Genomic DNA, 17,043 nt, shown 5'->3' on the forward strand with positions numbered 1-17,043 from the left:
AGCATTTCCGGTCTTATGGAGAAGTAAAATATTGGATCGATTCGTGAATCGCGTCAAAAGATGGCCAGTTTTTTCAACGCGGGATTCGTACGCTGCTCGAAATATGCAAGAAAGTAGTGGCCAGCGATGCACAATACTGAATCATAAAAATATAATTAGTTTTTTACAATAAAGCCTCGAATTTCTTCAAACAAAAACGCAGAAAGCAAAGTTGTTCGCCTATTAAACCTGCATATCAAACAACAAGGATATTCCGAAAAAATTCACCAGATACGTGATAGGACTAGATAGAAATGAAATTTCCATTCAAAACCAATTTTTTTGAGAACTCGAAAATATTTCAGTTCTTCTCTCGATGAGATTACAGATAAATTCTGAATTTATGATCTCCCTGCTAGCAGATGTGATATGTTTATGATGAAAAAAAAATACAATGGAAGGTCGTCCATCATAAATCCATATTTCGATAGCTTCCATATATTTGAAATGAAGAGGAAATATCCCGGTGAAATATGGAAATGATACTTCGAGTTTGTGTAATAATTCTCTACCTATACAGCGTGTTCAACGAGCGCTATGAATAATTTTTGACAGATGATAGTTGTGCTCATTTTGAAAATTTTTTATGAACATAAGTCCAATTCGTTATCCTTTAGAATTTACAAAAATTTGAAATCATTGATTTTCAGGTTTCAATTGAAAGTAGACTGATCAACGAAAATAACAGTTGATATGACAACTAATAGAGTCCACGACGACCAGACCTTGGCCATTTTATAAAAGCTGAAAGTTTTTCTGTGCATGTCCCCTACAAAGGCAAAGATGACTAGCGACTATAGATTTTGGGTCACTTTGGCAGGTAAAGGTGTATACAATAGTAGACGAATATTTCAGCAGATGTAACGATTCTTTGTATAGATATTCAATTTTCACTGACTTTTCCAGAATTTAGATTAGAGATCAAATTCTCTTAAAATTTGAGGTCTTCGAAAACTCCGACAGCATCATTTTGAACTCTCCAGAATATAAACAACAGATGTAAAGCTGTATCGGTGATAACTATTGTTAAGTGCAACCTAGAATTTCCATCCTGCAGTGACACCACTTATCTACAGTTTCCAACATCATCTGAAAAATTCTCCTCATTTTCTCTTTATGACCGCAATCTTCTTCTTATCAAATAATCTGAACCCAAATAAAAACTGAACAATGAACCGACAGATTGGAAGTGCGGCAACGATCAAACCGAAGAACAAAAGCTTGTTTCGTGTCTCAAAAGAGCACCGAAAAGCAATCAACAATTTCCTTTCGCACGAAAGGCATGATTGCTCCTTATAAATCGCGAACAGTTGAATTAAGAACGATCTGGAAAAAGCGATAGTTTCCCTCTTGAAGGTCAGACTCATTTTCCGGACTTCGCAAAACTTTTCCCACATCATAAACCTGTTTTACCGACCATAACAGCGTTATGTTGAAAAACCCTATCGTAAAAGGGTCCTAAATTAAAGGTTAGGCAATATGGGAACAAGGAATTGTTTTAATTTTAAGCTGGATACGGAGCAATCTGAATCGACGTTATAAATTTCCCGGTATCAACGCTTTATGATAACGGAGGACACGCTATGGAAAATAATTCCAATGATTGATTTCGAACGGCCACAGTATGGATTATTGGGAATAGTTCCGGAAAATTATTGATGATTCGTGTTTGGTTACGAGAAAGCCTGGAAAATTCACGATTTCCACGTGAAAAGAGTTAGAATAGCTGATGAAAAATTAAATGCTTCCATCCGGAAAATTGGTGAACTAATAGAAATAGATAAAATTTTCCAATGTATGTTTATTGATTTTACTTCATGTGCTTCCTTATTTTGATAGCTCTGTGTTGGTAGCATGATTACGAGTTTTAATGAAATTTTCTTTCGTGTGCGAACTTAGCCTTGTTTTTCGTCGACATAAGGTTTATTCATTTTGTGGCCCGAAAGTAAACGTAAATAAAACACATTCTCATTCAGAATATGGATCAATTCGAAAATTTTCTCGAGGCTATCACCTCGTCTGGACACAAGATACAGATTCGAAACATTAGTATGTACTAGATCAGAGCTCGGTTATCAAGAAACGTTTTCATTTGAGAGGTCTGTAACAAATATTTCAGGAGATATAATGATTCTTGTATAGATTGAATTTTTACTGTTTTTTCCCGAATTTTGCAATAATTTAGATGATATATAGGTCAAAAGACACCATAAGTAATCCAGAAAATCTTGGTCGTGCAAATAGAATTCAATATCTATTGCTGATAATTGGTTGAGGTCAGGCCTGACATGATCAAACTTATTCATAAGGTCATCTGTAAATCTTACCTTATGCACGATATTCTTTGGCATGTTGATGTGATATTCTCCTTCTTGTGGTATAGGCAAGTTATCGTCTACATCCAAAACTTCAACCACAATATTCTTCTCTATTTCTCTACGGTTGGCCTTGTTGTCCTCTATGATACAGGTGAGGGTTAGAGGGCCTTTATTGGGCGGTGCCTCTCTGTCTAAAGGGCCTGAGGTTTGCAGAAGCCATGATGCACCTCTTTTGGCAGGAGGCTTCAAGATGAAGCGGTTCAAATCTAGAAGATATTAAATTTTGAAAGAATAAACCTAGATAGTTTGAATTGTTAAGATACATAATTGGTCTGAATGCGTCGATTGGTTTCAAACAATTTGTATTTGGTAGTAAAATAACGATACGAAAGCTCATCCAAAATTTCGTGAACTTTCGTTGAGCTAGATTATTGAAAAATTTTTCTTCAAAAAGATCGATCTTTCAGGAATCATTGGTCACATACTGCCGGAAATTTTTGGAGTTAATCTATAAGGCATCGAAAGAATGAAATAAAAAATTCAGCTTGAAAAAATGAGGATATCCTCAACTTTCTTCCAAGTTCTATGTTCAAGTGGTGCACAAATATATTGCCTTTTTCTATGAATCATTTCAAAATTTTCTTTTGTTCTGTTCGAAAGAAGTTCATTGTTAATTTAACCTCGAAACGACATTGACAGAAAGATGACGTGAGCGCCACCATTAGAAAATATGCGGAAATCAAGTTGAAAAGAACCATAGAGTTTATTACTCTACGAAAGGGGCAAATACCAAAATACAAGAAGGCCCTTTAGAAGTCGCCACTTTAATCTAAAAGTTTTTCAAGAGTAGGTGAGCACACCAATGTTTTAGACATCTTAGTTTTATCGAAATTAGTGAACATAGATATTCAAAAAACAAAGTTGGAAGGCGTCAGTTTGCTATCTTATACTCAAATGGGATCAATAAATTTTATAATTGAATCTACGTCCTCTAGAAAACTTGTTATCAAAATATTCAACCATTACTGAACGAACTAACCTCTAAGTTTAATCAATCAAGTCATTTAACAGAACATAACCCCCCTTTTGTCCATCCAACCATAGACGACACACTAAACGGGATAATCAAATCCGACAAAATTATAGCAGTAATAACACCACCCACCACGGTATAATTAAAATGCGTTCATAGAGTAATATATCATCGAGATACCGTGGCAATTCCCTCACTCGTAAATTAGAGATACTCACCACGTTTCATGGTATAATTGAGTACGAAATCCTTGCACATCCCTAGCAAGTAGGGATTGGAGAGCGTTCCCAAAACGGTCCTCGGTCTGTTCTCCTTGATCCGGTATTTCACTGACGTCCAGAAGCATAAATCCTCGACCATCAGGTCACAATCTGGACTATCCAGAGGTAAAATATCTATTGCAAGAGACGTTTCATCCTCCGAATTCGAATCTTGACCTGATATCACTGCGGACATATTGTCGAGTCCTGCAATTGACAGAGCAATAAGTGTTTATAACGATAAGAAGAAGAAAATTGGAATCGCTGATGTCCGCTCTTATTTGACAGGTTCTGGCAAGGATCACGGTGGAAAAAAGTGTTCACGGAATGGAGATAGTTCTGAGAAAAACAGTTTTCTGTGGAATTTCATTGCAATGAACTTTGTTTTCCTATGAACGACGATTGTAATTCGTTTTTCAGTGTGTTCGATCATGCTTGAAAGGTTTTTTCGTTTAGTAGGGGGAATCGTGAAAAATTGACCTGGGGAAGATTGTATATGTTATGGAAAACTGAATATATAAACTCTTTTCGAAGCGTTATAAATATCGTAATACGGTTTGTTATTTTCTCTTTCACTCTAGTATCTCAAATCGAATGAAAAGTTCATTCATATCAAATTTTGAACAAATATGGTAATTTTCCAATATTCCTAACTTCAAAACAATGATGGAGAGATATTCGTGTTATAAAAAACTCTGTATTCGATGTCATTGTAACATAGAGTGTTTCAAATATTTTTGATAAACGGTAGTCAATTTCTTGAGAAATTATTTTGGTATGTCATTGATTTTCAGCTTTCGAAATTCATTTTTCAGACTTCAAAGCTAAAAGGATCAATTTTGTCAAAGATAAATTAGAAAAATTGGTCAAGGTCTGATAATAATTATAACAAAAAGTACCTCCTCGAGCAGGACTCGAACCCGCAACCACCGAATTACTCTGGCCAACTGAGCTACCGAGGAAGTTGAAAGTTCCAACCGTATATTGAGGAACAGCTTCTTCCGGAATCACATGTTAGTAGTTCAAGTCTCGCTCGAGGAGGTTCTTTTTCCAGAATTAAAAAATTGTTTTTTTAGCCATCATATACCAATTTTGTATATTTTTACCAAATTTTCTGAAGATAAGTATTGAATTTTCCAAGAAAAACTGGAGGCTGCGAATACACGAACTTTTTTGGGACTCTATTCCCAGTTTCAAATATTAGGAAACGTTCAAGGAAAATCTTTTTGTATAAAATTCGATCGAATATGAAATCCATACCTGCGCGGTTCAAAATTTTTGTCAGCAACAATATGAAATTAGGTGCAATAGCAGATGCTATCTACTGTATGGTTCTTCCTATTGTAAGGCACGTTACATCATTTCGAAAATTGAAAAATATCATCAACAAAATTATTGTTCGTGAACTCACAATCATAAAACGAGATTATTTATCTAAGTTAAAACAGTAAAACGTAAGGCACTAAATTTTCACAAATTTTGTAAAATATCCATTCAAATGCAGAGTAGAAGTTGAATCGAGCTGAATCACAAATGTCTCTATTCAAGTCTTGAATAATTTAAGGGTTAGTTGTTAGACCTAACCCTTGTTCTTCCCCCCAAATGAATATATCATTTGGGTTCAAAGCACATGCACGCCCTCTATAAATTGAACATCATTTCAAGAAGATCCGATCATAGAATTAGCGTTAGTCTGAATATCAAAAAGAAAAAGAGGTAGTAAAACTTATTTTCTATGTCTACTCACCCTCAAACCTTCCTCTTTGTTGTAACTTCTCATTGAACGTCAACCTGCCATCTTGCGTGAGTCTGAAGTACTTCTGTCCATTCTTCAACGTGAAGTTATGTGTACCTCCTTCTTGATAATATAGTTGCATTACAGGGGATCTGTTCGATAGATTTTTCGTCTTGAATATTGGAAGCGTCATTTTCATATCGGTCATCGTGAAGTACAATCCGTCCACTGTAAAATAAATTAATTCCATTTTGTAAAACAGATGAAAGTGGGGAATTGAACTGTCAAAGTAAATAATCGTGCTTGATTGAAAATTAATTGAACTGGTCGCTTGTAGACAGCAACAAGGGTTGGATTGTATTGGGGTGAATTCCATTAGCGGATGTAAAAGCGGATACTAATGATGAAAAATGCGCGAAGACAATAATGGGGTCCTGAGAAAAGTTGATGCTGTAGGGAAGGTTCAAGAAAACAAACAAGAACAATGTACAGGGTGGGCAAATAAGCGAGGTAAGCGGCTATATCTCAGGAACCACTCATCGTAGAGACTTGCCGTAAAAAATTTTACCACTAAAGTAAACGAAAGAAAACACTGGAAATTATTTTGAAGTTCATACCTCCACCGCTAGGGGGCGTAATAGCTATCGTCGAGTAGAAAAATGCATTTTACTCGAAAAATTTTCATATTGAGTTGGAAAAAAAATATCATCACTGTAAACCTTGGAAAACTCTCTATCTGTTTGAATTGTCACTTTCGATTTTGCGACATCAAATAAGGGTGGGGGGAAGATAGAAATCTGACTGATTGAAATGTATGTAACTTCAGTTTGGCTCAACATTTTTGAGCAAATTAGATCTTATTTGACAGACAACATCTTGTTGATTAAGAAAAAAATATACTCATGATGAATTTGATTCAGCTGCTTCCGATAGGGAGCGCTAAGTCAGAAGTTCATTGTTTTGCTCATTTTTTTCTGAAATTTCAAATGTAATGATAGGATTTTCTTAACAGAAACAAAAATTTCATTGAATTTGCATGAAAAAACCTGAGGGTCGCAAAGCGATAATTTCAGGCGTTCTGAAGTTATGGCCGAAAGAAGATATTCTTCAACTGATGCACTGCGAAAAACCAAATTGAGTCTTCAAGTTCTAACAGAAACAGAAATCTGTATGAATTTGTATGAAAAAACCAAAAGGTCGCAAAGCGATAGCTTCAGGCGTTCTGGAGTTATGGCCGAAAGAAGACAGAATTTAGTTTTTCAGTGCATCAGTTGAAGAATATCTTTTTTCGTCCATAACTAGAGAACCCCTGAAGCTATCGCTTTGCGACCTTTTGGTTTTTTCATACAAATTTGATGGGATTTCTGATTCTGTTAAAACTTGAATACTCAATTTGGTTTTTCGCAGTGCATCAGTTGAAGAATATCTTCTTTCGGCCATAACTTCAGAACGCCTGAAATTATCGCTTTGCGACCTTGAGGTTTTTTCATGCAAATTCAATGAAATTTTTGTTTCTGTTAAGAAAATCCTATCATTACATTTGAAATTTCAGAGAAAAATGAACAAAACAATGAACTTCTGACTCAGCGCTCCCTATCGGAAGCAGCTGAATCAAATTCATCATGACTATATTTTTTCCTTAATCAACAAGGTGTTGTCTGTCAAATAAGATCTAATTTGCTCAAAAATGTTGAGCCAAACTGAAGTTACAGACATTTCAATCAGTCAGATTTCTAACTTTCTCCCACCCTTATTTGATGTCGCAAAATCGAAAGTGACAATTCAAACAGATAGAGAATTTTCCAAGGTTTACAGTGATGATTTTTTTTTTCCAACTTAATATAAAAATTTTTTGAGTAAAATGCATTTTTCTACTCGACTATAGCTATTACGCCCCCTAGCGGTAGAGGTATGAACTTCAAAACAATTTCCAGTGTTTTATTTTGTTTACTTTAGTGGTAAAATTTTTTACCGCAAGTCTCTACGATGAGTGGATCCTGAGATATAGCCGCTTACCTCGCTTATTTGCCCACCCTGTACATTCAGTACTGAGGGTCGAGTTTTGGCCAAAAAAATAAATATAAATAATAAAAAAGATGAATTCATTTAACTTGTGGGTTGTGGTCCATATACTGTGACTAGGTCCTAATACTGTGACTAAAGTAGTTCACGGCCAAGGGCAAATTAGGGAAATAAAAGAAAAAGGTAAACACTCATTCAATTTATTTTAACCCACTAAGACTGTATGAAGAAGATGATATTTTGTCTGATCGAATTTTAGGGCCGCTAGTCACTTGGGTCGTTGCAGGTACTTTTTCGTCGGTCTCGGGAATAGATGTGAAAATCTGTACTCTTCTCGTTGTCGGTGCAAGTGTTGCACATATGTTGTAGTTGTAGACTGGACTGAACTCAATTGAATTCTTCGCCCTGAAATGCCGATTTTTATGGGCATTCGGGCCTTTTCCCATTCGACCGTTAGCAAAGCCTTTCTACAGTTCCTTTAGGGGTGTGGCTTTGATCATTCCAAGTTTTTATACCGTTTTCAGCATTTTAGTTCGGAATTCAACTTTCGGACTGATATTTTCGAAGGAATTGATAGATTCCCTACATACTCATTATCTACAGTCTCTAGCGACTACTCAGCACGAGCTACTAGTAGAACTGAATCAGATACCTCAAGAGGAAATCAATCGTATCATCCTGAGTATGACATAAGACATCATGAAGGCCAACAACAGATTAGCTTATCAAATTTTTTCATTATTTCCAAAGGTTAGATTTTTTGAAATTTGTGTAGCGTCATTATTACTCGTTTTTTTTTCTGCTACTGAGTGTATATTGTACGTCCTACTAGTTAATTTCTGTGTTGATCTCATACAAGTCCTATTATCCTTCTATCACTTCAGCATTTCTCCAAAATTCAACCATGAAATATCAAACGTGCGCCGTTATTTCATTGTTTCAGGTCATACAATCTGCATAATAAATATAAACTTCTGCAGTTAACGTCAAATTTTCGTAGAAAATGGCCTGTTTATCGATGAAGGTTCCTAATAAATGCGTCCGCTAAAAATACCTCCTGTATTTACATCTAGATAGCGTTAAGGAACGTGTCCTGACCTTTGTCGACTCTCAAGGTCACCCCCTAACACGCCATGTCCTCATAAACGATGGTATTACCATAAAAACATACCAGAAAACATGGTACACGTTGTTCGACCCGTGTAATCCATCAAATTGGTATATGAATGGGTGGTAGGTACATTATTTCTGTTTTTGCCGCTCAGTTCATCGCTTTTAATACGGCAGACTGTAACTCTATGTTCCCGTTTGACAAATGACGGATGGTTTCTCTTGTCACTGGCTGGGGATGATATTTTTCATTCAGTTCTATGACTATAAACAGGGTGGTCCATTTAAAGAAGTCTGGCTGGATATTTCCGGGAAATTAAAGTTTTTTTGCAGAAAAACGATGGAACAGGTCTATTTTTATTTGGATGGGCTCATCTTGTAAGGATAAGTCGTTAGATTTTCACCGTCAACACAACGTCAACGTAATTCAACTAGTTTAATAACTAGTTGATTTCTTCAAATAGTTATTTTTGATATGTCAACCACTGTCGTCTACTAGGTCAAGGGTGAACTAGTTCGTTGGTGTTTAGTTTATGTGCTCTAAGGTATTCAATAACATAAATTGATTGTTTATTTCGTTTTATAACCTGTTTAGCGTTACACTGTCTTGAACAGTGGCCCAAAAAAAGTCTCAAGTTGTCAAATCAGGAAATCTGGAAGGCCATTGAATAAAAATGATTTATTGGAAAGTCACAGACTGAGGCGTGTGGCAGACCACCATCTTGTAAAAAGAGTATTATAGATACCCTCGAATTTGCAATCACAAGATTCGACTTATTCCGGAAATATTCAGCTGATCCTTTCATATCTGTTACCATGTATGTACGTCACTGATATTCAGCTAACTGAGTTTTCGGTGCAATAAACGCACAACTAAGGGAATTTAGATTCGTAGAATAGGATAAATCTACTTTTGGATCAATTGAAATAGATTCATTTTGTTGTACAAGGTGTTCCACAAGCGTTATCACAAATGTTGAAAGATGATAGATGTTCTCATTCTGAAAAATTGTGGGTTGGATTTCCAACAATGATTTGATGTCGGTACATTATGGTGAGGCCGTTATTAATGGAAGAACGTGCCGATAGTGGCTTTAACGCTTCAAGAACTGTGATTTTGACGTCAAAGACCAGCATGGTGGTGGAGAAGACAAGGTGTTCGAGTATACAGAATGGGAGGCATTACTTGATCAAGACTCGTGTCAAACGCAACAAGAATTGGCAGGATCATTGGGAGTGATGCAACAAGCCATTTCAAAACGCCTGAAAGTCATGGGAATGATTCAGCAACAAGGAAATTGGGTGCCTTACAAGTTGAAGCCGAGAGATGTTGAATAGCGTTTGCTTGCTTGTGAATAGCTGCTTGGCAAGTCAAAGACGGAAGAGATTTCTGCATCGCATTCTAACTGGAGACGAAAAATGGCGTAGAAAATCATAGGGATATCCTGGCCATGCTACCACGTCGACATCCAAACCGAATATTCACGGTTCCAAAATCACGCTCAGTATTTGGTGGGACCAACTTGGCGTAGTGTATTATGAGTTTTTGAAACCAACTGAAACAATCACATACGATTGTTATCGAACGCAATTAATGCGTTTGAGCCGAGCTTTGAAAGACAAAACGGCCGCAATGCAACGAGAGGCATGATAAAGTGATTTTACAGCATAACAATGGTCAACCCCATATTGTGAAAGGGGTCAAGACATACTTGGAAACATTGAAATGGGAAGTCCTACCCCACCCGCTGTATATCATCTAGACGTTGCTCCCTCGGATTATTAATTGTTTCGATCAATGGCACACGGCCTGGCTGACCAGCACTTCCGGTCTTATAAAGAAGTAAAAAATTGGATTGATTTATGGATCGCTTCAAAAGATGACCAATTTTTTCAACGCGGGATTCGTATGCTGCTCGAAAGATGGGATAAAGTAGTGGCCAGCGATGGACAATACTTGGAATCATAAATGTATAACCAGTTTTTTACAATAAAGCCTCGAATTTTGGAAAAAAACGGCGGAAGCAAAGTTGTACGCCTTTGTGTCATCTAACAAAATTTGTCATAGAGCTTGTTGAACCCACAACATGACAAATTTAAATCCGTTCAGAAGTGTTTTCACTGAAAGTGGATTACCAAGTTAACAATATCACCCATTGTCCGAAACATGATTTCATAATATGTTGCTAGCACTTCCAATCCGGGCTCAGTGCATCCAACCGTCAAATTCTATATCGACAACCCTTTGTTGGACAAACATTGTATTCCATAGAATAATTTCCGTTGTCGACGAATTAAATTAAATTCCATAAATTTAATCTACTAATTGCCCTACCTCAGAAATTGTCATTGTAAAAACTGGGCCGCTTTTTCACTGTATAGGCGTGTTGTATCCAGAATATAATCATAATTTTTATCTATGAGAATGATAGCTATCGATCACATTTTGATGGTCATTGCACTGTTGTTACTACACGAACCTAATTAATCTGTGGTCATTAGGCTGCTCGTAAATTGACATGGAGAAGAAGAATAAGGGGTGTTATGTGGTTGATGAGGTGTTAAAGTCCGTATAAAGATTTAATCGTTCGTAATTTCAGGTTTTTGGTGTATGGTGTGTAGGTTTTATAGTTTTCTTTGTTGGAAACAGTACTGAACAGAAATTTCAATCGATCGGAATGATTATGAATATCTTGTACATTTGTTTCGCAAAGGAAATAGAATATGTTATAGATTTTTAGCGAAATGCTGATATCTTGAATAGATGAGTGTTATCGCAAATTCGCCATACCCTATCTAATTTTGTTATCTAATTGTTCGTGTAAATACAACTAATCCAGTTCAATCAGGGTCTTTTTCAAACAATGCACAGAGTCTTTTGTAGCATACATAACGTTTTTCAATAAGAATGATCATAGAGTAATAAACATAGATAGAGGAAGTATACGCAATTTTCACATGACCCCAACATGGTTAGATTACGTTGTCGTATTGTAATATATGTTCAAATCCACAATTTTACTATATCGTTATGAATGTATATTATATTGAATGAAATATATTTATTCGAGTGATTCTCGATTAAATATGCAAATTTGAATATTTGGAATCCGATATTTCTTTTATTGTCGAATTTATAGCTGTTAGGATTTTCACAAGAGGGCGCTAAGTTGCCACACAATCAACGAAACGATTGCAATTTTGCAAGAAAAGTTTCCTGATCACAGTAGGCCACCGAGATCTTATGATTTAACACCTTTAGACTTTTTCTCTGCGGTCATGTGAAAAATAAAGTCTATGCATTGACATAGATTTCATCTTTTTAAAGGTCTAGAATCGATTAAGATAAAATTCGTGTAGTGATCGACATACAGCCGCAAATGTGCGTATTTGGCTGATATTATTTTCCATCGTTAATGGCATGCCTTCCTCTTTACAATGAAATAAACATCCATTGACTTCTCTTAAAATATAATCGTTTTTTTATTATCAAAAAGGAACCTCTCATTGATAAATCCTTTACTTCCATGGAAGAAGAAAGTGAAACAATTGTACCAGTTGTGAAGAATCAAAAATAAAGAATATCAATAGGCAATCTCTTTCGATTCAAAAAGAGTAGACTTCCTCATTGGGCAGCAGAGTGGGTATATTATCATTATTATTTGAACTGAAGTCGTTGTGGCTCGGTAAGCCTTCCAGAAACTGCGACCATGTAGATCTTTTGTTCTCTACCCTACTCACTCATGGAAACCCAAGGAGGTAGTCAATGGCGTTGATAAAACTGACAACCTCCTTAGAGGCCTTGACCGTTACCTCACGGGTATCTAGGACCGGTTTCCTCATATGAATGGTTCTTAGGCCAGCCAGCTCTGGTCACTTGTATATCATGTGTTGAGCTGTTTCTGCTTTCGATCTACAGAGCCTGCAAATCTCATTTGCTGACTTTCCCATACCTGCCCCATGCCTTGTCAGCAGTCCCGCCATCACCCGAAGCTCAGCTCTTGACAGCTTCAATAGCTTTCTGGTATAGGTAGGTGAAATCACCACGAATTTATTGGCCTGAATAAGTCCAGGAGTGTTTATCCTGTGGGTTATCCTGTTATTCAACTCACATTGCTGGACCGCTGACTCATATTGGTCTTTTCCTAGCCCACAAGAAGGCTCAGGTAGAGTGGATATATAGAATCACTTTGTTTTTCATGACTTTGGGACAACAGGGTCAAAAATAAACACAAATAAACACTGGTCAAGGAGAATTCGGAATTCAGCGATATCATTATTCAAGGGAAACAAAACAATACTCTATCAACCAAGCTTTGATTAATAGAGAAAAAATATTACTTCCTTCTTAACATAATAAGTCAGTTCTGATGAAAAGATGGCAATTGTTTTGGGTACTTTTCCTGGGGTTAGCATGGAAAAATTAAAATCCTGTATATTTGATGATCTTCAAATTTGTTACCGAGAGAATCACCGATCATCGAAAATTGCTCTGACAAAAATCCGATAAGAAAAATCTATTGCATAATTGACAAAATCGAAAGAAGCTAAAATTCAGTATATAATACTAATCCTGCCTTCAAAGAAACACAAAAAAGGTAAAATACACCACCATTTAGCTATCATCATTTCCAACTTCTCTCCCATCTGCAGACAGCGTAAAACTTAACTTTACGTCCATCTAGTAATATACGGTTTCGATCTTTTTAACAAAGTTGGCGCAATACCCTATTTGCATAACGAACTTTCCTATAGCACCAAGGTCTCGACGCAACTCGTTTTTTAACTTTACACAGACTGTGGGATAATCCAGTCGGCTTTTTTACAACTGTCCATTCCGGATACTTCCTGCACAATCTATCCGCAAATTTACGGCCACCTTCCATTTGGCTAATCCGCAGAACCTGTGGCTCGGCCGTTTTGACGCCTACGCGGGCGCAGATGCTGCCGCCCATCGGCAGATTTGTCGACCAGTTTGTGGGAATGGTGTCTCGCTTTTACATTATTGGATTAGCGTGTGATTCCTGGTGAATCGTTTAATTTTTTAATGGAAACCGACCTTTGCGTATGTGGTTCTTTGACCTTCGGATTGATATTAATCGGGAAAATTGTTGGTATGGAGGGGCGTTTCGGTGATTCTGCTGATTCTTCAGGGGCGATGAACTTTGGTTTCGGGATTTTTTTTTGGGTGGGCTAGTTGGGGAGCGATTGCGAGTAATTGAATCGATGACAGTAATTTGTACAGAGTGGGTTTTTAGGATTTCGTTCGCTTGTACTGGAAAAGTTTTGCTGAAATACCTAGAAGTATACTTATTTTCATCTAACGACAGAAAATTTGGACTCTAATTCAATTATTCGACCAGTCACTCAATGTACAAATTTCCTGAATGCTCAAAACTCATTTTCGCGTTTATTTAAATTCGTATTTATTCGATTTTTTCACTAAAAAATACTGCAGAGTTCATTAGGGAACGTCAAATTGGCTGAATTTTTGTAATGTTATAGTCCAAGTCATTCCAAACAAAGAGTTCAATAGGCAAATGTTTTTCTATAGGCTATTAGGCCAATTGAAAAGTCTCCGGTCTGATGCACAAATGGCGGTGCTAGTATTAAATCCATATGATTTTTAGTTGGCAGCAACTAAGAATACCTGGTGTGTTTACTGATTCGATTTTGTTTCAGACTTTTTGAGAGACCCACCTGTTGCTTTGGTGTTCAGTTTAACCAGAGTTCTGTAAGGTGGCGCTCTTCAGAAATTTTTCGAATTCCCGCTATCTGCCAGGTGCCGTTCAAAAATGAAATACTGATTTTAGACACTGCAAACATTCGCAATAAATTACAATTCAGTTCATTTCAAATTTTCAATCAAATGAATGGAATATAATGACAGACCATAGAAAGTTATTTTTTTTATATCCTTCCCTTCACAAGATATTTAATTTGAATTGGCCATAGATATTCCAGTTCAAAGTTCTCACCATTTGATATGCTAATTTTGAATGCAAATCTACAGAGTGATATTTTTTCTGGATGGATGCCTTCTTAATCCCTCCAAAACTATATTTTGGTGAATGGCTGTTAGTTTAGAAAAATGTAGAAAAAAACTCTGGTCCAGTACTACACTTTTTGGTTTGTTATAGTTTTGTCGTATCTGCTATCGATTTCGAGAAAAAAATCACTTGTAATCCTCAGGAAAATCCAAATTATTATAAAGAGCAAGCTCTAATGAATTCATTAATTATAAGTTTTGGTATGTATTCACCCAATATGTAGCGAATATGAATAAATTTTTGACAAACTGTACGACACACTAGAAACAACCTGTATATTGAAAGCAAAGCGTTTGTTGGCTCATATTCATAAAACTTTTTTTTCTCAAAATTATCCAAGTAATTTCTCATTTTCCTTTGTAACTCTAATTTGAGAACACCCAGTATAAGGTAAGAACAACCAAATTAGTAACAAAAAAAATTATTTCGAGTAATTTGGTTCAAACTTCATTATCAAACTTCTTTTTCTAACATTACAGATATGAAAAAAAGTTGTCGTCAAATATTTTTTTTTCGATTATCCCCTACCAAGAAAAAAAAAGATCTACGCCCTTGGTTCACAAGAGTCGAGAATTGAGAGAAATGTCAAATGTAAACGATGTATGCGCCATCTGAAACAGACCGCGATCTCTCGAAATCAAGTAGGTATAAATCTGAAAAATCTCCCGTTTTGTCTGAAAGTTTTACAGGTATAAGTAGACACACCAGGTTTTCTATGCATCTTAGTAGCAACTTTCAAACTATACGTGTCAAAATTTGACAGCAGTCCGACCATTAGTTAGTGAGATATTGCGTTGTGAGTGTAGCTATTTTTGTTATCTGAGAAAAGATGAAAAAAAGTGTGCTGAAGAAATATTGTTTTTTATCTTTCAGCTCAGAACTTGATGTTTTGAAAACGTTTTTATTTGAGTGGTCTGTGATGAATAATTCAGGAGATATAACGATTTTTGGAGGGAAATTCAATTTTTTCCCAAAATTCGAGTTCTAATTTCCTCAAAACCGGAAGCTCTTCGAAGAATCGGTGAGCGGTGCCAGAATTGACGATCCCTGATTAGCCAAATTTCGATCTCATCTGAAAAAAATTGATAATATTCCCGAGGCTGCAACTTCTCCTGGACGTAAGCTACGCCCTTGAAACCTCACTATGTTTTAGATCAGAACCTGATGTTTGAAAAACGTTTTTATTTGAGGGGTCTATGACGATAATTCAGGAGATATAACGATGTTTGGAGGGAAATTCAATTTTTTCCCAATTTTCGAGCTGTGAGCTCTACGAAGAATCGGTGAGCGGTGCTATAATTGACGAACACATGTTTGTCTCGTTTTCGTTTCCAGCTCTTTCCAATAGCTACACATCGTGCCGACATAACCTAGATTCAAAACTTCCTCTTTAAATTCCTTCGTAGTTTTGAAATTATGCTGTCAATCCCACGAGAAACGAATTCACAATTATCAACCCGAAAATCGATATTTACTCGATTAAGCGCTCTAGAAAGACGGAACGCAGCCCATGTCGGTTTTGAATCGATGAATTCGTGTTTAATTCGACGTCGATTCGCTTAAGATTTTCCCCATTTTATCGGACGATGGAAATTCGGGAGAAAATTGCAATTTCTGCCGCTTTTCACCAGGCCTATCAATCAACGTCGATCGGAGTGGTTCTGCATAGAGATTTTCAGATATTTTCTTGGTCGAATGTTAATTTATTGTGTCTTCAGATGAAGTTGATTAATAATTTGTCGAGATGATTGGGATAAAATGAAGAATTTGGGTTATGGATAAGATTTCACTCAGAGACTTCGCGTTTAGAAGATAATTCTTCGTTTTGTTGTAGAAACTGCACTAAAATTTAAAAAAAATTGAATCATTTTCGCCTCGATTGAAGTAATACAGGGTGATTCACCGAGTTGGCCTATTATACGTTTATAGAATAGAATAGAATAGAATAGAGTTTATTCAAATATTACATTGATTGTTTAAACTCTAGGAAAAACTGTGAGTTATTTATAATAGCTGTTTACAGTTGTTTAAAATAAATTTCACTCTAACTAAAACAAATTTATAAAATACTAAAATAAAAATCTTGTTCTGTCCCAGCTTCCTCTCCTCGTCACGCCGTTTTATATATTTCGTCTTCATCGGGTTCACAGTCACGTTCGGGAATATCTGTCACAATCGGGATATTTTCATTTTTCTTAATTCATATTTAATTTTTTTTTTTTTTCATTATCATATTATTATAGTTATTCTTTATGTTGAATTTATTATTCTATGTATCATGGATCTATCTTCTGAAGTCAACCAGTTCTTTATTTCCTTTTTGAATTTCTTTATGTTTCTTAGTTCTCTTATTTCCGTAGGCACGTTTGGGTACAATCTAGAAGCTAGGTATGTGCAACTTCTCTGTCCTATTCTTTTTTCTGCCCTCTGTCTTTTATAGTTGACGTTTCTTGTTCTGGTCAGGTAGTTGTGTTCT

The 17,043-nt window shown here is 36.1% G+C and overlaps 1 protein-coding gene across 1 annotated transcript in view; it reads right to left on the reverse strand.

The window, feature by feature from the left end:
- LOC123680653 (proto-oncogene tyrosine-protein kinase receptor Ret) overlaps window positions 1-17,043 on the reverse strand; it is a 66,379-nt gene that overhangs the window by 26,974 nt on the left and 22,362 nt on the right. Inside the window, exons 2-4 of the mRNA XM_045618654.1 lie at window positions 5,398-5,613; window positions 3,609-3,857; window positions 2,367-2,623 (exon numbers count right to left, since the gene is read on the reverse strand). Coding sequence (XP_045474610.1) covers window positions 2,367-2,623; window positions 3,609-3,857; window positions 5,398-5,613 — 722 coding nt within the window. The remainder of the gene's footprint in view (window positions 1-2,366; window positions 2,624-3,608; window positions 3,858-5,397; window positions 5,614-17,043) is intronic.

This window comes from Harmonia axyridis, chromosome 5 (genome assembly GCF_914767665.1).
Source record: "Harmonia axyridis chromosome 5, icHarAxyr1.1, whole genome shotgun sequence".
Taxonomy (NCBI): Eukaryota; Metazoa; Arthropoda; class Insecta; order Coleoptera; family Coccinellidae; genus Harmonia; species Harmonia axyridis.